Consider the following 14,618-nt stretch of genomic DNA (forward strand, 5'->3'; position numbering starts at 1 on the left):
GTAGAAAATCTGGACCTACTTCTCATGGATGCTTTTATGATCCAAAACAGTTTCTTGTGGTCAGAGCTCAGTTAATAATAATCTTTCTCTTTCTGTGTCAGTCTGTGTCATACGCACAGTTCCTGTACCCCACTAACGCGCTGGTGAGGCAGAAGCCGTCGTCTGCCAGCGACCTGACGCTGCAGATTCCCGTTTCCAGGAGCACACACAGCATTCCGGGCAGGAGCTACCCGCCCAGCCGGCTGAGCAGCACCGTGGGACTGGATCTGGGTAAGAAATGGAACCGAGCTCAGTCACAGCGTGCACGTCTCCTAAAAATAATAATGATTCTTTTTTTCTAGCAACAGTTTAAAACTGTCAAAAATAAATTTCACCAAAGATGTGGCCATTTATTAGATGTAATGTAGATAATTACTGACATCAAGCCACAGACACAGTTAAAGGATTTTATCATGTTAAAGGGAACAACAAAAACACCGTCTGTTTATGGTTCAAACTGTGAAACAGCACAGTCATGGTGCATTAGGACTCTGAGCGATATGACTGATCTGTTTCCTTGAATTCTGAGATTTCAGAAAAGAGGCTGAACTGTAACTGCTCAAACATTTCTGGATTGAAATGCTAAAGAAGGATGTAACGTGAGGAAGAGAAAACAAACACAGGATGCTGGGATGAAGAGAGCAAACGAGAGCTGCTGCAGCTGTGCTGGAGCATCATCCTCTTTATATTTTAAACACATGTGTATGAGCATGTCCTCACATCCTGTGTCTGTAAACACACACATCCACAGTGACAGAGCCCTGAATTAGCCTCTAAACCCCTCTTTCTAATCCACAACCTTTCATTAACACAATACAGCTGTGTGTGAGCGTGAGGTCGTGCGCAGCAGGTTCGATATTTTTAGTCCTCTGGTGACGTTTTTCTTTAGACTCGCAGCTCTTAAGACTGATATGATTGTTAAGTACTGACAGAAACACCAAAGACTCGTTTACTCAGTTATAAATGGCATAATGTTTTTAGCTGTCGATTAGTACAGAGCTGCTCTTGTACCTGTGCATAGATGCTTGGACCACTGGTAGCACTATGAAAGAAAGCCTGGACGCCTTCTGTTGATTCACAGTTGGTGGCAGCAGAGGACCAGCAAACACTAAATGGATGAAATGGTGATTGGATGATGAAATGCTCTTTAGGCCACAATATGAAACCAGATGAAGGCTTGGTAAAGTTCACAGGTGGTTCTCAAATCCATTTTGTCTTTTGATTCCAGAGAGAAAAAACAAGACAATCTCTGCAGATATCAGAATGATAGATTTTGGTGCTGCTGCCATTTTCAGATCGCACCCAGTCAGCTCTTTTTCGATCACTAGAACCTGCACAGCGGAGGTCATGTGCTGGATCTCCACCACTGCAATTTCATTTTGGGGAAAGAGGACAAAGATCTCTTTGAATTCTGATGATCGGGGAGGTTGTTAGGGAGCAATGTGTTTGGCATAGCCCCAAAAAAGCACAATACTCTGTGCCATAGTTGGGATGCCAAATGTGCACACATGCCCAGGAGTTTGAAGCCAGCCAGCTGGGTGACTTTGCAGAGTTCAGACTTGCTAAGATGAAGGACAAACAATTTAGACTTTTCAACAGGAAGCACTGTATTGCAGCTCAATCAATCTTGCCATAAGTGTGGTTGTTTTATCACTGTCACTGATAAAGAACCAGAATAAAGTGGTTAAACCCCAGGAGCCATGCTGATGGGTTTCTGTAACTTTCTAATGGTACAGTTTGTTTGTAAAGACTTTACACTGACTGAATGAGGAAAAACTGAGATTTTTCTGAATGTGAATGTCTGCAAACTGTGCATAAACTCTGTTAACAGTTTAATAAATTTGCTTTTATAAGTTTTTGTGCAATAATGGCCCTCTTAAAATCAACTCCCGTGTCCCGTGAACTAAACTAAGTTCGACACCTCTGCCTTAACAGTTTGAAACGAATGTTAAATGTCTCAGGATGTTGTAGTAGAGCTCTGCACTGACATCCTGGGACATTTAACATTTAACACCTCTTTACGTGAACCTAACTGTTGTCACCAATGCTGATCACCGAGTGGGGCCCTGTCAGTCTAAAGTTGATGTCTGTAGACTCTGTGAGGTTCATGGCAGAAGGGCAGATGTCCTGGGGGTTAAAAGAAAGTAGTGGTTGAGCTGAAAGCAGTTAAGAGGTGCACAAAGGAGTGAGCTGGAGTAGGACAGGAGCCAAATTTCAAGCTGGTAATGTTGCATCAAAGAGGTTTCCCTTTCCCTCAAAGACAAATTATCAGGACTTGGTCAGAGAAACAGGAAAATGGATAAAATTCTCTTTTCCTTAACTGTCTGCAGACAGATCGTGCTTAGATGCACTAAATGTTTTTGCTGTGAGTCAGAGAACTTGTTGATGACACCTCGTGTTACTCTCCTCACCTCGGTTTTGCTCTTTTGACGATATTTCTGAATCGATGTGTATTGTTGTCCAGGTGTGGAGGAGGTGGTGGAATATGACCCCAACCTGCTCAGTGACCCTCAGTGGCCCTGCGGCAAACACAAACGAGTGCTGATCTTCGCCTCTTACATGGTAAGAAAACACTGCAGATGGTTTGAAATATAGTTGTTTATTTTCGAGGACGCCCACACGGAGCAAATCGCTGACAGCTGTGCGTCTCCTTCACACCACGTTCAGAGCTCCGCAGGCTGTTTGACACCTTTAATGAGCTTTGTGAGAGGACAGATGGTTTTAGTAAACTAATACACTTTGGAGTCTGTAGCACTGCGAACCTGGTGCTGTAGCCCTTACTAGGCTGTGTTTGTGTGTTATCTTATCAAAGTTCTAAAAATAAGCACATTTTTGGGTTTAAGTGACCTCAGCAAGACAGATTTTAAACAGTCATTTTGGCAGTAACTGAATTCGGAGCCTCCAGCCTTAATCTAAATCAGATTTCTTTCTTCTGCATCATCAGGATTAACAGCCTTCATCATAAAGCTGCGGCCTGGTACGGCAGCGATTTGGAGACAGCATTCCCAAATTCTTTTGCCTGATAACAAGAACGGATCTATTATGGGCTTATTCTGAGGAGCTGCTCTTATTAGGCCTAATATTTGTAGCTTGCATCAGTCTGTTGACCAAAAATGTTAATGTTGAGTTAAATAAATCAAGTTTAGTAACAAAAACAATACATGAAAAAGAAAAGTTCAAATCTCAGGAGATCTGCACTGAAAGCTTTGGCATTGGGGGACTTCCATTCAGATTCAGACTCTGTTTCAGGGTTGAGCACACCTCTTGTTTGTAACTCCTGAGTTTATGGATGGTTCAGTTCTGGAAATAAGATTTAAAATGTGAATGAATATGAAAGAAAATACAATAAGAAATGTTTGTAACTGCACTCACAAGATGCTAGTTTAATCCCAGTATAGTTGTGAACTAGCTGCTAACTAATGCTTGAAATAAGCACCCATTCTCAGATTCAGAGGTTAACACAAACTAAAGTCCAGAAAAGCACCTTGTCATGAAGCTTTGTGGCTGATGAAATGCTAAGCACCACTGTTGAGCTGTCTGTGCATCGCAGCACGCTCATGCTACGTTCAAGTCCCATCAGACTTATACTGATTACCAATTTCCATCTTATAAATACGCTTCTTTGAACTTGTAAACATTGTAATCTTTCCTGTCATCACCAGCCCTCCCCCATGAAATCGACATCAACATCATGCTTATCACAAGTGTTTGATGTCTGTGATGTTTATGCATCTGTAAAGATCCAACCAGTGAAGTCCTGCACACCCTGTCCAGTGATTAGTGACGGGGTGGCGCATCACAGGGGCCAATCAGATTTCAGCTGGGTCCAGCACCTCTCTGAACACGATCAGAAATCTTACTGAAACACATGTGAGCTATTAAAGAGCTGTGGTTTCTAAATTAATTAAAAGAATTCATCATAACGACAGCCAAAACAACACGACCACTTTGATCTAATTTGCTCTCGGTGCTTCTTGCACCACCAAAACAAGCTCCGACCTGCCACAGCAGGGATTCAGCAGGATGTGTGGAGGCTCCAAGACATTAAGAGCAGATCCTATTAGTCCTGTAAGATTTGGAGCCACTGTTATTCCAACACATCCTCCAACACCCTCTTGGTGTTTCACTGTTGGGCCGATCTCAGATGACTGTTTGAAGGTAATCGTCAGCTCACGGGGAGCGCCCAACGAGCCTCGATGTTTCGGGGCGGCTCTGACTCAGACTCATCTGGCTGTAACACCCGTGACTTTACACCTGCCCCTGCTGCTGTTTTTAGGATGACTGCAACTCTCAGCTTTGCATTTACTGTCTTATAGTGGTGACAACAACACTGATGAGAAATAATCAACCTTATTCACCATGTACAGGGTCATAGTGTTTTTGGCTCACTGGTGTGTGACTCATATGAATAACAGGTTCAGTAAAAACTGAGCTGATCACACCAGTAGGTGGTATCTAATCCGTTTAATGTCATCACATGAATTAATGCATCATCCAAGTCAGATACTCACCAATCTCTGGTAACTGGCAGGATTTCTGTATTTGGCTATTTTTTTTTTTTTACACATTTTAATTATAATGTTGAGTCAGACAATAACATCTGTGCTTCGGGGAGATTAAAAGTGTAAATTGATCACATTGAACCCCAATTTTAATTTCTCATGTTCTAATAAACAGGAATAAATCCGAAGGAGAGACAAACAGGGTGAATAAAACAGATGATTGTAAGAGTAATCAGAGTACACATGCTCTTTTCTTTTTCACTGTCCTGGAGGCTGCGGCTCAGTTTGATCCCTCTATAGACAAACACACACACATTCTCGTTTTGATATCTTAGTGAGGACATCTCATTGACATAATGCATTCCCTAGTCGCTCACCCTAACCCTCAAAAATGACGGCCTAATCCTGACCCTCAGCCTAAACCTAACCAGAACCTAATCGTAACCCTGACACTAAGACCACGTTTTGAGCCTGAGAAATGCCTTCAAACTCGTGAGGACGGCACTTTTGTCCTCATAAGTGATTTTTGGTCCCACAAAGATGTCTAAACAGCTACACACACACACACACACACACACACACACACACACTGTATCACAGTGTTTAATTCATGAGACGATTACAGCTGAGGTGAGCTGCTTTTCACTGAGCTTACTGTGAGCAAGTGTGTGTGTGTGTGTGTGTGTGTGTGTGTGTGTGTTAGTATTACACAGTGTGATTTCACCACCTACTGTCAATGTCGCCTAAACTACAAAACACCCCCCACCCACACCAGTTTGGTGCGTTACATGGAAATGGTGCATGTTACCTGCATATGATAAGGTTTAGATCAGGCTGTCTACCAGGATTATCTCGCAGGCTTCTCTCCATTAAATTAGGCCTTGGAAGTGTTGACATGAGCATGTATGTGACTAAATATCAGGATTAAGGTCTAAACTGAGTTGAGCTGTAAAGAAACTGTTGAGGAACCTGCAGCTCTTCACTGTCACCTCTTAATGCTGGTGACTTTAAAGCTGTTTTATGGAAAGGTGTGTCTGTTTCTTCACTTAAGTTTTGCAGGTGAAAGGTCAGCAGTTGAGTTGTGTGCCATTTAAATAATGAAAGTTGTAAACATGCAACATGTGGTTAAAGGAGCCCTCTTAAGTTTGCAAAATAAAACAAACCCACTGGAGAGAGAGCAGAGCTGCCTTTGGGTGTTTGAGGCTATTAGTGAAAAAGCAGGAATGCTGTGAGGCAATATTGGATTTCTATAAGATCAATGTGATCTAATACGTCAAAGTATTGAGCCATCAATCCATTTTCTTAACTGCTTAAAGAAATCAGCTGGGGTGGGGCTTGAGACTGTGTTTTGGCTACACAGTGACCAGGTGATCTGTCCATAACAGGACAGACACAGAGACGGACCGACTCAGTGGAACCAAAGCCTGCGTCGTTGTTAGATTTAAAAATAATCAGCAGGGGAGTTTGACTTTTATTTAGTGTGTAAAGTCAGTGCAGCTGTTTTGGAACAGATTTGATGAGGTTATTGGATACTCCTGCGAACAGTCATCACAATACCTGGAAAGACTGTAAACTAAAGCATGAATGAGTTTCCCTGCGTGAGAAATGGTGCCATCTTTGCAACAATGAGTCACAGAAAGAAATATTTACCCGTCGGTGTTTACGTCCTCATCAGATTATTTACATTCACTGACAACTGTTTGACTTCTCATTGTCTCTGCTTACAGTTAAATGTGTTCTGTGCTCTGTTTATGCATTCTTCCGCTCCTTATTGTTCTGGTATGGTTCATTTTCTTTTGCTCTTTTTCTCTTTGTTCTTTTATCCTGCAGACGACAGTTATAGAATATGTCAAACCGTCTGATCTGAAGAAAGATATGAACGAGACTTTTAAGGAGAAGTTTCCTCACATTAAACTCACCCTCAGCAAAATCCGAAGGTAACGTTTCTCATTTCTGCCAATGAAAGGATTTCAGCACAGTAATGTGAAAAAGGGCCGACTGGATCACCACTTGGTCTTAGAGCTGAAGGAGCTCATGGGATGAGACATGAAACATCTTAAAGAAACTTAAAGCAGTCCAGTCGCTCCTTAGATTACCATGACCTGGATGACTAAGAACCTACACAGATATGTGAAAAGGGAGTATTAAATAATTAGAACATGCTTTATTTCTTTTTCAGCCTAAAGAGAGAGATGAGAATAGTCGGGGAGGACTGCGGCCTGCAGCCCGTCACCCTCGCGATGGCATACGTCTACTTTGAGAAGCTGGTGCTGCAGGGACGCCTCAACAAGCAGAACAGGTTTGTTCGAATCTCGTCCACATGTAAACAGCTCGTCATCGGTTTCTGCTTCGTTCATAGGCTTCACACTCTGCTTGAAATGTTGGTTAATGACGACTATGGATCATGTGTGACTGTTTAGCTCTGTTTATTGTTATTATAAGTGATTCTGCACCATAATTAGTCTCAGGTAGAAAATCTGATTGGTTCAAGACTTCATCACATTGTGTTCCTGTTAGAAAACGTAAAACAAGATTTGTCTGATAGCTTAAAAGGTGGCTGTGCTGCAGTTTTCTGTGTGGAGTCCACAGTGTGAGGTGTGGAAGTGGCTCCCCCTTGTGTTTATTTTCAATAAGCTCGGTTTAAAAGAAAAACTTCTCACTGTTGCTGATGGTTTGTATTCTTTGATTGTGATGCACTGAACTTCAAGTCCTCACTGTCCCATAAACCACATGAAGGAAAGCTCCTGTCTCTGTTAACTGCCTGGAAAATTATTATTGAAGTGTGTGCATCATCACAGTGACATTTATAGTTATTTTATAGAGTATGTTTACATCCAACTCAAGGTCTTTAAGATCTAACTGATGACTGATTCAGTCAAAAACTGACAACAAGTCTTATAATTAGAAACTGATTGTTAACGCAAAGAAAACACCTGATAAAGACTTGATACATTATTTCAAACAAACTACAAACTAAGACAATAATTCTTTTAAGAATAAATGTTGTCCAGAGAGCGAGCAGTCTGCATTGTTACATTGTTACTCTGTGGCCTGATGTCCTGTCAGTTACGTAACTGTTGATGTTGTTCACAGGAAGTTGGTCTCAGCTGCATGCATCCTATTGGCAGCTAAGATCAGCAGTGACCTCAAGAAACAGGAAGTCAAACATCTAATTGACGTATGTAACACACACACACACACACACACACACACACACACACACACACACAGTGTCAGTGAAAAAATCTGCCTTGTGAGTCAGATCATGTTCCTCTTGCTCAGCCTCTGAGGCTTTTCTACCTGAGCAGGTGGAAAACGACCTGCTGAGTGTTCGAGCTGCAGGACTAGAGGCTGTTAATGTCCTTTATAGTCGAGTGTTGAGACCATGCAGGAGAGAATCCCTGAGGTCTGATTGAGTCCTGCATTATCACTGTACTGTATTTATGCTGCATATTCACTTTTGTCATGGCTCAAAAATATTGATTTTAATTGTTTCAGTTCTGCGACCACCAAACCAAAAACCCTGCACGTCACTACCAAGCAGACGATCGTTGCACATTTCTTTAGTTTTTATGGAGTTATGGATCTTTTTAGTTTTACCTCATTTATCATATCTAATGAAACACTGATTACAAATACAGTGCTGTGAAAAACTATTTGTCCTTTTCCTGATTTCTTTATTTCTTTATGCTCATTTGTTACACTTTATTTTTCAGAAAATCAAAAAAAAGGCAAAGATAACCTGAGTAACTAAACTGGTGATTACATTTCTTTACATACCTGGCCCTGTGTGAAAGAGTAATTCCCCCCTTGTTAAATTATTAAATGTGATTAGGGACAGTTTTTGTAAAGTTGAGTTTAAGTTACACTAAATGCACTCGGGCCTTATTACTGTTATACATGTTTAATCAAGAAATCACTAAAATAGAAGTTATCTGACAAAGTGAAACAAATGAAAAGATCTCATAAAGCGACACATCGTACCACGATCTAAAGAAACAGTGAAGTTGGAAAAGGGTTTAGAACTGTGATTTTAACAGTCGCTGACATCTATCAATGAAAGGATTACGAAGCCATTTCTGAGGCATGTGGAGAGTATGAATACCCACAAATGGAGAAAACTGTGGGCAGTTCTCAGGAGTGGCCGGCCGACCAAAAATACTCCAAGAACACATGAACAACTCATCCAGGAGGTGACAAAAGACCTTAGAACAACATCTAAAGAACTGCAGGCTTCACTTGCCTCAGTTAAGGTCAGAGGTCATGGCATGGCCATTGGTCAGAGGAAACCACTGTGACCAAAAATCACACTCATCACACTTTTGCCAAACAACATCTTGATGATTCCCACGACTTTGAGGGAAATGTTCTGTGGACAAAAGCTGAACTCTCTGAAAGGGCCGAGTCCCGTTAAAAAGTAACAAAGCATTTCAGAAAGAGAGAACATCAAACCAGCAATCAAACATGGTGGTGGTAGTGTGGAAGCTCTGGGGCTGCTTTGCCGCTTCAGGACACGGAAGACTCGTGATAATTGATAGCCTGACAGAAACACACCAGCAAACCCATCTCTGAGCGGCTAAAAATAAAAAAATGAAAGTTTTGAAGTTTGAAGGTGAAAGACTCGTTGGCAGTTATTGCAAACACTCAATTGCAATTCTTGCTGCGAAGAACCCTCAATAGATTAAAATAATTATTTAAAAACTGCAGTTTTTATTTAATTGGGTTCTTTTTGGCTAATAAATTAAAAAAAAAAAAAAAGAAAAAGAAAGAAAGAAATCAGGAAACAGGGTAAATACTTTTTCACAGAAGTTTAGTTAAAATGAACGGCCAGTATAAAAATGTCAAAAGATACAATGTTTATTTTAATTTCAAGATTTAAAACTCCCACAGACGTGGAGTCAGACATGAAACGGTTTGTGTCATCAGAAAGTATTTGTTCTCTCTCATGTGCTGGTTTGTTCCTGCAGAAGCTGGAGGAGCGTTTCAGGATCAGCAGGAGGGAGCTCATATCATTCGAGTTCACCATCCTGGTCGCCCTGGAGATGGCGCTCTACCTCCCAGAGAGCAAAGTCATGCCACATTTCAGACGGTTGGTGCAGCAGCAGCAGGTATAGCAGTGCCTGGCTGAGCAGCACTGCAGCACGCTTCTCCGCCTCTGCAGAGAACCTCAGCACCTTCGAGCTCCAGCACTGTGACGGATCAGTCCTCGTGATGCCTGGCTCAAAGGCTCAGACGCCACCCAGAAATCATCATCCTCCTCCTTCCTGCGCACTACATCAGACTTCAGCCACGCTGTCGTGGCAGCAAACGGCTCAAAGACGTCACTGCAGAGGAAAAAGTTCCCTTCCTCTCCTCCGTGAAAAACCAAAGTGATCACACACTGTGACTGACGGTTCAATCACTGGAGGTCAAATCAAAATCAGGAAAATTCAGGTTTTCTTCCTCCAGCATTATTTTTATAGTGTAGGCCATTATAACTGTGGGTTTCAAAAATGTGCAAAAATGTACATGTAAAAAGAAAAAGAAAAACAGACTGTGCACCTTGAAAAAACAAAAACAAAAGATGAAAAACAAACAAAAGACAGAGGGAGAAATTTGCTTTGAACAAAACCAGAACTGTCTGACTCTGAAAAAGCTTTTCTCTAAACTCTGTTTTTTAGGTTCTTTATTTTAGCTTTATTAGAAATATTACGAGTAACACTGACACACATGCATCATGCATCAGATAATCATATTTTTTACGGCTGAAAATAGTGCTGAGTGTTTTCAGCGACTGTAGCTCAGATACAAACCGTTACGAGGACGCTGCCAGTGACTGAAAAAGGCTGCGAGTTCTGTTTTTGAGAAGAGCAGCAGTGTGGTTTCTTTTCTGGTTTGCTTCTGCTTTATCCTTTGTCCTCATGACTTCATGCAATACATTTATTTCATGAAGTCAAAATTTTTCTTCAAGCCTGAACATGTGGCTGCTTTTGCTTCAGCCTGTATTTCTTTTGTAAGGTTTATCCTGCTCTGTAATCAGGATATTTGCTCTCAGTCTCTCCGTTTCTGTGTTGCCAGCTTTACATGCAGCTATCTCTATTTTGACTTCATGCCGTTCAGAGAGTGCAGACGTCCTTTTAAACGAAGCTATGATGGGGGTTAGTGTTGGTACACAGAGCCTCTATAACATATGAGACAAACGCTGCTGTGATGCTCACTCGTCTCCAGCTGCTTTGCTTCTGTTTGTTATGGACTGCAGTTAAAGGCTGTCTCACTCTGACGATTGCAGTTTTTGCATTCGCTCCAGTTTTTGGAATAAAACGTGTCAGAAGGGAAAACCGTTTCTCTTTTGCACGCGCTGCATGTTCATGGGCTGCATTGTCTGAAACGAGCAGCAACACAACTGAAAACCACAGACGACACTGACCTGGTTAATAATAGGAAGAAACATGAAGCGCTGACTGTAAGACTGCAGTTTACAGAAAGGACATCAGAATGTGTCTGTCACACTAAACATGGAGCATTAACAGATACTTAAAAGTTGCAGTTCTGCAATGATCATTTACATTTTTAGCACAGATATTCCTGGAAACTGAAACTTGAGCATCTGTTTAAAGTGAAGCGCAAACACATTCATGATGTTAACAGCAGGAACTCGCTGTGGCTACTGACTTCCTTTTTCTGCACTATTAACACTGCAGTTCCTGAGTGTCTGCTTATGAAATACCTTAGAAACACACATCGCTCAGTAGTTTTCTTTTCATTGTATCGTAAAGGGACAGATATTTAACCAAACTGAGGCCTCCAACAGGACGTCTGTTGAAGTCTGGTGTCAGGACACCAGTGGAAGATTTATAGGAGACTCATTCATGTGGACTTCATGTCCCTTTTCCAGCCTTTTGTTGAAAGGAGGCTTCAGAAACACTTCCTGTTGAGCCTCAGTTGTTTTTGCACTTTGCCTTTTAGCATCACAGTCCTTAGACTTTATTTTATCACCAAGTAACAACAGTATATAATATTTTTCTACATTTAAAGTAACTTATTGTAATGATGTGTATTTAAAAACTGCCTGATAATAATTTATTACTAATAATCCTGTGGATGAAGAATCGTGTCTCCTTTGAACCTGCAGGTGTTTTATCCTCTCACCAGATAATGTTGGAAACATGATTGTTCATCCTGAGATTTCCACGTTCTTCCACTCATCTTATTTTCCTTCGTGTGTTTATGGACTTGAGTTTTATAGATGTCAGAGCAAGAGAGCCGAATGAGTTTGGACCAGGGTTCTGCTGTAAGACCCCAAAGAGTTTGGATACGATCCGTTTGGTTTTTGGAAAAGCCTAAAACTTTATCTGCTCCTACCATAGCTCTTGTTGTCCTGAATTAGCCAAAGTTTGTCTTTCTAACTCGCAGTTCATGTGCTTTTAAGACTGTGTTCACCCGTAAATGTTATTTTCTAATAAGATTGGTCTGATCCCAGAGACTTCGTGTTAATATCATGTGTAAGTGAGGTGTGTGACTGCAGCCGTGCATGTCGTGTGTGTGTTTAGTACACATGTGAAGAGCTGTGGGCAGACAGACTGCACAGCCAGTGTAACAAAGAAGAAGCAGTGAATGCTGCTTGTTAATTCAATTTGAAATCTTTGAGGTTTTTACATTTTACATTTCAATCCATCATATTTTAATTAATTTACAAACAGGATGTAAACAACACTGGAGTAGCATCAAGTGAGGGTTAGATGTGTTTATTTTTATATGAAGAATTATTTCACACATGGGCCTGGAGTCAACTTAGACTAACATGGAACCAATGTGACGTTCACTGTGACAAACGACCCAAATAAAATCAGTCTGCTCATTGAGTTTAACCAGCAAAAGCATTAAGATGTATAATTTGCTGATGAAGCAATCAGACGTTGGACTGCTCCAGTAAAGACGTGTTTTACAGACAGTGAGGAAGAATCCACACTCAGTGACTTGCTCTGAGATGCTTCAGTTCTTCATACGTACCTAACAGGATGTAGTAAACAGCAGCACTGATAAAGTCCGAAAAATGTTCAAAACTTCGGTCAACTTAAAGATAAGAATCTGCTTGAGAGTAGAAACGGCACGTGAGCTTCCAAAATCATCTTCTCTACATTAGAGATTTGTGATATTGACTCTATGCAGCTTTTATTCTGTCATCCTCCTCTTCCTCCGTTCGTTTACCTCTAATGTGCCACAATAAAATTTTTTACCTGTCACTGTTATTTAAATGTCACATTAACATTTTGTATTTAGTTTGAGTGCTTACTATCATTTTATTATTCTTTGAGCACTGCGGTGCTGTAAAGGGAAATATTTACCAAGTGTTTGTTTTTGTTTATATTTACCTTTTTTACCTTCTAAGTTCTCTGTTAACTTAAAAAAATTGTAATTTTTGTTGACAACACAGACGAAGCACGCAGCAGTTCAGCAGCGTTGCAGTCGAGGCGTCACATAAGTTAAAGCCACAGAAATATTTTTGTTGCTACTTTTGCATAAATACATTTAATGATCCAACACAGTTGAAATAAAGAGGCGAGACTAGTTAAGACGTGTTGCATTGAATTGATTTGCAACTAAGGTAAATATTCTTTGTATGAGGAAGCTGAGCTCAAATACTTCCACTGCACAAGTGAAGGAAATGTGTGTATTGTAATATTTATAAGATATTTTGTAAAGGATAAAGACCATACACTGTTAAAATGCCAATGTTTATGTTTATTTTCATTAAAATATGTAAATTACTGCATCTCTTCATTTTTTTGTTGTTGTTTAGGTATAAAGTTGATGTTAATTTGTTACAGTTAATTATTTAAAGAACAAGTCTGTAAAGGAAAAACAGTCAAAACACTGATACATGTGCAACAATAACTTTATACATTGTGATTCCACGGCAGCTAAATATTTCAATATATATCTCCAACTACCACATGGAAGCTCATGTCGGGCATCACAGTGGCTAACATGAACGGGGCACAGAAATGACTTGGCAAGTATACCGGAGGAGTGAAACACCAGCTACTGGTGGACGAAACAGTCGCCCAAGACTGCAAGACCAGGCTCACCAACCTGTGCACTGCCTGGATTAACTACAAGAAGGCCTATGACTGGATGCCCCACAGCTGGATCCTGGACTGCCTAGAGTTGTACAAGATCAACAGGAACTCAATGGGGATGTGGCGTACAACACTGGAGGCCTACTTCAAGCCAATAGCATGTTACCATAAAGTGTGGGATCTACCAAGGAGATGCTCTGTCCCCACTGCTGTTCTGCATAGGCCTGAACCCCCTCAGTGAGATCATTGACAAGACTGGCTACGGATACCGACTACAGAACGGAGCAATTGTCAGCCCATCTTCTACATGGATAACATCAAGCTGTATGAGTGAATGAGACATCGATTCACTGATGCACTACCAGAGGGCAACACTGCAAACATCGAGGACAGCTACAAGTATTTGGGAATCCCACAACCAAATGGAAACAGTGGAGAGGCCGCTAGGAAAGCTGCAACCACCAAGTACCTGCAGAGGGTCAGGCAAGTCCTGAGGAGTCAGCTGACCGGTAAGAACAAGATCCGGGCTATCGACACCTACGCCTTGCCCGTGATCAGGTGCAGGCTGTGTAAAGATCCCCCTGAGACAATCCAGCACATAACAGCAGGGTGTAAGATGCTAGCAGGAAGTGAATACATGGAATGCCATTATCAAGCTGGAATAGTATACAGGAACATCTGTATGGCCTGAAAGTCCTGAGGTCAAAATGGAAGATGCCCCCCTAGGGTGGTGGAGAATGACTGAGCTAAGATCCTGTGGGATTTCCAGATACAGACAGACAAATGGGGATGGCCGGAAAGAAAAGTGGTGGACAAGCAGAGAAAGACGGCCATAGTGATAGATGTAGCAATATGACAGCAACATCAGGAAGAAGGAACACGAGAAGTATTAAGGGCTCAGAGAAGAGCTAGAGAAGATGTGGAGGGTGAAGGTAACGGTGGTCCCAGTGGTAATCGGAGCGCTCGGTGCAGTGACTCCCAAGCTAGGAGTGGCTCCACCAGACCCCAGGAACAACAT

General features: G+C 41.4%; 1 protein-coding gene across 1 annotated transcript in view; it reads left to right on the plus strand.

Annotated features, from left to right (window-relative positions):
• cables2b (Cdk5 and Abl enzyme substrate 2b) overlaps positions 1-10,079 on the plus strand; it is a 44,710-nt gene extending 34,631 nt beyond the window's left edge. Inside the window, exons 5-10 of the mRNA XM_026153813.1 lie at positions 102-270; positions 2,504-2,601; positions 6,372-6,478; positions 6,721-6,840; positions 7,635-7,719; positions 9,509-10,079. Coding sequence (XP_026009598.1) covers positions 102-270; positions 2,504-2,601; positions 6,372-6,478; positions 6,721-6,840; positions 7,635-7,719; positions 9,509-9,655 — 726 coding nt within the window. The 3' untranslated portion in view covers positions 9,656-10,079. The remainder of the gene's footprint in view (positions 1-101; positions 271-2,503; positions 2,602-6,371; positions 6,479-6,720; positions 6,841-7,634; positions 7,720-9,508) is intronic.
• Positions 10,080-14,618: the final 4,539 nt, after the last annotated feature.

The sequence above is a fragment of the Astatotilapia calliptera genome, chromosome 20 (assembly GCF_900246225.1).
Source record: "Astatotilapia calliptera chromosome 20, fAstCal1.2, whole genome shotgun sequence".
NCBI classification, from domain to species: Eukaryota; Metazoa; Chordata; class Actinopteri; order Cichliformes; family Cichlidae; genus Astatotilapia; species Astatotilapia calliptera.